We start from the raw sequence: 7426 nt of genomic DNA, 5'->3' as shown, positions 1-7426 counted from the left end.
TGTGCCATGTAGTTGTGGTATTTGAGGGCAGGAGGTGGAATCTGTGGGTAGATAGTTGCCTGAGGGACTAGACTTGATGGATCAGGAGATCTTTTACAGTGTTCTGTTCTTATGGTTCAAGGGCTTAAAGAATAAAAATAAACCCTTACTGGGAATTAGAGTACCTTGTTTGAGGTTTGTAGGAAAATGCAATATTCTATTTTGTTACTTCAGTCAGTATCTACATTAAATTTTACACAGTATACAGCACGCATGTGGTGCCACTTAGAGACTCCTCACTGTTAGCATGGACTCAAGTGGCTCTTTAATTGTTGCTTTGAGGGTACAGGATCCTCACTGCTAGCTGAAAATCTTCTACTTGTGAGCCATCAATGACAGCTATAAATCAGTTGACTGTCCCCACAGTGCCATCACTGAACAGCACAGGTAGCCCTGCTGTCCAATTAGGGTATGATTAAAAATTGTGCAGGACTGTGGTTAATTTCTGTCCTTTGGATTTGTGGGAGGGAGGAGGGGCAGGGAGAGGGGAGGACTGATTTATTTTTAAATTAAATTAAAAGTCTATTACTGATTTGATTTATTGTCCAAAAAAATACAAGCTCCTAGTAGCCACAAAAGAGGCAGCAGCTATTCATTCCATTTTCAAATTTACTGAAAAAGCTGGATACAGGAACAGAGTTAGGACCATGCGCAAATCAACTTAGACAGACATTTGGCTGGAATGGTCTAGTCAGGGATCCTCCTGCCTTATGAAGGGAGCTGGATTTCCTGGTTACTTGCCTTCAGTTGGTCTATAGGAAATGCTAGGGCATAGTAGTGTCCCTGAACTCTTGTTCCTCCTTGCAGCTTAAGCATCTGAGGCATCCCTCACCTTGTCCAGAAAGAAGGCAAGACAAAGTGGCACACAGCTAATTACCTCCCCTATAGTTGGCCACCTGCAAAGGGAGAGACTCATAAGACATTTGCTGGAAGTCTGAACAATGCATAAAAGGAGGAAACAGAAGGCATGTGATGAAAGAAATTATTGTTTCCAAGAGCTGCAGCAGTTCATTCTTGCTGGGTACATGTGCAGCTCCAAAAGAGCCATTACAGTTTATTGTGGCAATGATGCACACACTGTATTGTGGAGTCCCAAAGTAGTCACTGGCAGGTACAGTAATGGTTTCATAAACTTATATTGAGGTCCCAACAGTTCCTAAGGAGCTATCACAGCTGCAATGAAAATCTATCACCAACCTTGGTGTCTCATACACTTCAGTTTGAAACTCGTTTTCTTTTTGGCTTCATTGTCTTAAAATGTCACCATTAAAGAGCAGTTGTAGCAGAAAAAACAGTTCCACGGAGCTTTATATGTATCCCACCTCAATACTGCTGCAGCCCATTTATACAGCTCATGGTAAAAAGCAAGTTTTTTATAACTGTCAGCTCAGCAACATGATTTTGCATTGGCAGTCAAGCTGGGTTAAGCCTGCCTCTTAACCAGTTAGCAGAAATGAAGATTTTGGAACAGTTTAAGCCTCAGTGAAAAAGAACTATACTACCAGAGCTTAAGTTTTCATTTACTACAATGTTACCACAGTGCAGCTGACACATGTGATACACCCTTTTCTAACCTGCTCTAAGTTGTTTGTTTGTAGTCTAACTCCCCATGTATTGTATAGGCAGCCTAGGTACTAACCCAAAACTTCAGCTTCTCTTAGGCGATGTGTCCAAATTACTTTTTGGGTCCATCCTAAGGAATCTAATATTGAAAGCTGGGATTCACAGTCACTTGAGCATCATTTTTGTGAACTAATCTCTGTGGGATTCCTGCAATAAAATGAAGGATATACTAAAGTAGCAGGTAACAAGAACATGGACTGTTTTATTTAAAATTTCCCTTGTTAATATTTTCCTGTTTGACACACCATACTAAGGAAAAAAAACATAAGTGGGCTCCAAGCCAAACTGGATTCTGTAATAAATAATAAGTGTATGCTTATTACAGTTATGCTGTAACTGCTGAAGGATTATAGTCTATTCAAGAGAAAAAATAGATGACTGAGATATTCACAAATGGATGACTGAGATATTCACAAAGCTTTATGTATCATGATACCTTAGCTTGGTACCCTCTATGGTCTATCTTGGAGTACTTATTCTGTAATTGATGTTACTGTCCATTTTTTAGTTTGGATACTTTGGATACCATTCTAGCCTCCCTCCCTCCAAGATGTTTCTGTACCTGTCTCCTTGCTCATGTTAATAAATACAAATACTTATAACAATCCTTTTCCCCTTTTAAATAGTGTCTTTTATTTCTGTGAGTGAGCATTTCCTATGCTTAAGCTAAAGTCTTGGCAATTATGCAACTAATGCATCACTTGTGATGATCTCTAAACTTAGATATGCAATAAATCAAAGTTCCCTTCTGTCTAACCTCCGTGCAAGACAGGACTGGATAATGGAAGAGACTTCATCTGATAGAACAACACATAAGCTATTCTGAAATCTTTCAGTCTCATATCATTATAGACAAATAAATGTACAGGGAGAGGTGCAGCAAAAGAGGGCAAACTATGCACTAACTCATTATAGAAGAAAGTAAAAAGAATGATGGACTCACTTTATCACTCAGCATGAAAAACAAATTCTCTTTACTTAAAACATCAGTATTTTACATGTTGCTACTAAACCCTGATCCCAAACTTATTTGAGGCCCATAAAAGAGGTTTTGGGTTTTTTCCCCTAGAACATGCATTTTTGCAGCATATAAAATCATTAGGTTCTGAGGACAGTTTGACAGAAAGAAAAAGTTGAAAATCTCTAGTGATGGCTCTGGGGCCTTCATTAAGGGAAGAAGGACAGTTTCATAATGGAAGGGAATCGTTACAAGGCAATTCCTGGTTTTGCCACAGATTTCATGTGTGACGTTAGATAAAACACTTAGGATGCCTGTACACAAGCCAGGAGGCTGCTCTTGTGCATTGTAATTACAGTGCATTGGAGCAGACTCAATTGAGTCTACTGGACCGTGGTAATTACCGCGTTTCAGCCAGCCTCCATGTCTCGTGCATCAGTATCCCCACGCTTCAAAATGGCAGCTGGGGCGCTTGAACTAAAGCTCATTTGATGACCAGTTTGAAGCGCAGGGATGCTGATACACAAGACGTGCTGAGTGCTTTCATTAGAGAGGCTCTCAGAGCCCCTGCAACTCCTGGCACACATGTAAAAATGCCCTTAAGTCCTTTGGCCTCCAAACTCCCAACTGTAAAAGCAGGATATTTCCTTTGCTCTGCCTATTTAGACCGTAAGTACTTTGGGCAATGATTCTGTCTTGCTATGTGTTTGCACAGTGTCTAGAATCAGTTCATGACTCTATAGACATTCCTATAATAGTAAAATTAATTCAACCTTTCTGGGACTTTTCTGTCAAAGATTTTTCTTTATTACCTGTTCCTAGGAGATGTGGGTCATTTTAATGGTGTTCTCATACTCCTTAATTTTAAATGCATCCTCTTTTAAGGTTAAAAAAAACTACAAGCTCTAATTTTATTTTCTAATTGCACGCATGTATTTTTCTTAAGGGCCTTGACTCCATAAAGTCAATGAGAAATTAAACTCAGATTTAGAAAGTCTTTCAGTTTGGGTATGTTTGGAACCTGTGCTTGTATTTCTTTGTATTTGTTTTAAATGGGTACTATTTTTTTGCATTCAGATTTGGATTAGACTCTCAGACTGGTTCATACCCAGTACCACAAATCCAGATGGACTGACCAGTAAAAAGCAGATCTACTCATGGTAGGCTCTGATTGAACTCCATCAGCTTTAATGAAAGTTATTCCACAGATTTCAATTAATGCTAGATCAGTTCCTACATCTCCCCAGTGGCTAAAATTTGCCTTGTGCAGAGGGTTCCCATGACAATTTAAGCCCATTTTTGAGACATCAAACAGGTCAGTTTAGGGATAAATAAAAGTATTTAGACTGTCATCTTGATTTAGATGGCAAAAATTATTTTTTCTCTATAGAATTTCTAAGCACAAGAACTGGAATAGATAATATTGTGAGGTCCCTTCCAGCCCCACTTTCCTATGATTCCTTCCTATGAACTGCATTCTCTTCTGGCTCATGCTCCAAGAGATTTGCAAAATGATGTTCCAGTCATAAAAACCATGCATGTCCCCCAACTACCTTCTATACATGCCTTTTGTTAAGACTTGTGCAACTAGAGTGAAAGCAACAGGTGCAATGTGGACACAATTTACAGATGTAATTTGGGTAAAATTCATGGTGTGTACAAATAGGATATGCAGGTTATCCTAACTACAGTACTGTTCCTGCAGAAGCTTTCACTCCTGGCACTGATGCAGGAACAGAAAGACTTTCAGATATACACTGAGCTTGCAAGACTGGCAATTGCAGCAGTCATCCTTTTACTTGTAAACTGAAGAAATACATTATATAAACAGTAAGATGCACCTATGTCAACCCAGAGTTCTCCAGTGTGAGTTTTACAAAGTAGCTTGTCATTGCGGACATTAAAGCCTGATACTTTGCTCACTGAAAACAATAAGAGACTTTTTCCTTGAAATTTGTTGCATCTAAATTTTCAAATTTTGCAGCTTGAGTCCATCTCTAGAGATCTGGCTTAGTTTTATTTGCTTTGTTATTGTATATACATGCAGCAACCTATTTCATAACTATTAGATTTCCCAGGGAGGCTTTGGGCTTTAGAACTGTCCTGTAGTCATTTAAAGTAATTTTTCCATTGTCAAATTCAGAACAACTAGTTCATCCCGCAAAACACTTTTCGCTTATACTTTAATCTCCCGAGGTTTCAGTCTCATATTTCAGTCAAATACAAATCACAGTTCCTGGACAATTTTTTCCATAACAAAATATTTTTATGAAAGAGAATGCTACAGCTAGTTCAAGTTTAGTTCAACCTAATGTCTATGTTTAAGGTTTAAACAGAGTACTGATGGATAACTGCATTCTTGCTTAAAAGAATATACATAATCCTAGAAGCTAGCATACGCTCAAGTCATTCTCTTCGGCAGAATTCAGAAAAATCATGGGGCTACAGTATGTTGTGGGGGGTGCTCTGTGTTGCATTTTATGTTTACTTTAGACATCTGCCATTAGCTCCCAAGCTACATAGTACAGTATGTAACTGGAACATTCCCTTTAAATAAGCTGAAACTGGAAAGAATAATTTAAGTATAGAACTAGAAAGAAAAAAAAGAACACAGCAAAAATATATTATGACAAGTATAAATTCAACAGTAGACATTATAAAGCATTATAAAGTAGTGACAGTTGCTTTTCATCCAAGGGATCTACATTTGATAATAAGCAGATATTTTTCTCCTATAGTTTGATTTCTGGTTATAAAGAAATTTTTCACCTTTAAAATTCTGTGATTTGAAACATACCTGTCACAATTAGATCCTACTCTGTTGATTAATTTTTCCATGGCTTCCTCAGTTTCTCTCAATTTTTCTTGTAGTTGGGTGAGTTCATAATCAGCTGCAAAACAAACAGGATCCCAAGAGCTATCACTGGAATCTTTGAAAATGTATGCCTGTTCTGTTAACAAAGCTGGCTTGTCTCAGCAAACAGTATACCCAGACAAACTAATTCGGAGGCAGCTAAGAGGCACAAATAAGAGAGCCCCTAGGAATGTTCTCTTTCACTTCTCCAGGTATAACAGAAGGAGTAAAGAGAGTTCCCTGAGATACAGACAAGGAACCATCTCAGAATGTCTCACAAGCAACCACTGATATGCAGAGTGATTGGCTGATTATAAATGTCTTGGAGATTGAAATGATATGGCAAAAAAGGTCTCCCAATCATATGTTCTAATGGAAATGTAGTAATAGTCTAACCTATTGTGAAGTTACCTGTTCTCACTAAATTCACCAAATAAATTCTTGTGAACAAAGATTCAAAGTTATTGTATTTAACAGATTTTCTATGACAGGGAGCACAGGGCCAGGAGACAGCTGCCTCCTGGCGGGGGCTGGGAGATTGCTCCCTGCCCCTGGGAGCTGCCTGCTGCCAGGGCGGGCTCCAGTGGTGAAGCACAAGCAGGGACAATGTTCCCCTGCTCCGGCAGCAGGCAGCTCTAACCCTGGTTCCCAATGGGGGTGGGAGAGAGCAGGAGGCTTGAAAAGAGCTGCAGGGAGAAGGGCAGGTCCCAGCCCCCTGTCCTGATGTGCTTGTGGGGCAGCTAGCAGCAAGCCCCCAGATGGACAGGGAGTCTCCACCCAACTGAGGCTGGCTGCTACCTGCGTCACTGGCATCCAGCAGCATTTACACGTGTAGACACTCCCAGTAGCCATGTCTACATGAGTGAGAGACTGCACAGTTGTTACTGCACAGTCATTTAGTACTTGCTTATCCAAGTACTAAATGACTGGGCAGTAAGTGGCGTTACCATGCACTACCATCCCTGCATGTTTTTTAGATGCTACTGCACAGTAGCAACGAGCTTGTTATTACTGTTCAGTAGTGTTGCCGTCACAGTTCATGCCTGGAGACGCTATGGCACCACAGCAATGAGCTACAGCGCAGCTGCTCACTGCTACTGTGCTGTAGCATCTTGTATAGACATACACATTGATCCAGCCAAAGCCCAGACTGGGGTCTCATCAAGCAGCACACTGCTCAAACTCATACTGAAAAACAGCTGCTGCTTTGAGACACTTACAAACTGATTCGGCAAAGAATGCGTTTAACTTTATGCACCACTGACTTCAATTGTTTCATGACATCAGGCTAAACAGAAATAAGTTGGGAAGAGAAACTGAAGTGGAGAGAAGGGTAGTGACTTCTGAAAGGTTGCAAAGCATGTTAATATTAGAGAAAGAACAGAAGTCTCCTGATTCCCAGTCCAATGATCTATCCACTAACCCATACTGTCCGCACTTCCCAAGTGATAGATACTTAGGAGTACAGATAGAGGCATAAAAACATAGTTGGCTGGTATCATTTGTTTTCCAGCACTAATTTTGTGATTCTATAAAATCCTGTGGTAAATCTTTGGCTCCTTGGAAACATAATTCTTCTAACCAAGTATTGTAAAAATTATTTTTAACTCTAATTTTTACCATTAGCTGTATTTATTTCACAAAATTGCTGTGCATGCGTGTGTAGATCTGTGGTTCTCAACCTTTTTAGAGTCAAGGTATCCCTTGGAAAATGCCAGCTCTTACTTTTCACTCATTTTTTTGACTACAGAAAAGTACTAGAGCAACCGTAAGAACTACTTCACAGTTAGGGCAGCTAGGATCTGGAACCAACTTCCAAGGGAAGTGGTGCTGGCTCCTACCCTGGGGGTCTTTAAGAAGAAGCTTGATGCCTACCTGGCTGGAGTCATTTGAGCCCAGTTTTTCTCCTGCCCAGGCAGGGAGTCAGACTTGAAGATCTACAACGTCCCTTC

General features: G+C 40.0%; 1 protein-coding gene across 1 annotated transcript in view; it reads right to left on the bottom strand.

The window, feature by feature from the left end:
• The window catches only part of RIC3 (RIC3 acetylcholine receptor chaperone), a 168824-nt gene that overhangs the window by 11026 nt on the left and 150372 nt on the right, over positions 1–7426 (bottom strand). The window contains exon 5 of the mRNA XM_019519976.1: positions 5418–5511. Within this exon, the coding sequence (XP_019375521.1) occupies positions 5418–5511 (94 nt within the window). The remainder of the gene's footprint in view (positions 1–5417; positions 5512–7426) is intronic.

This window comes from Gavialis gangeticus, unplaced genomic scaffold (assembly GCF_001723915.1).
Source record: "Gavialis gangeticus isolate Ggan-Ray unplaced genomic scaffold, GavGan_comp1, whole genome shotgun sequence".
NCBI classification, from domain to species: Eukaryota; Metazoa; Chordata; order Crocodylia; family Gavialidae; genus Gavialis; species Gavialis gangeticus.
This window is presented reverse-complemented; position numbering and strand designations above follow the sequence as displayed.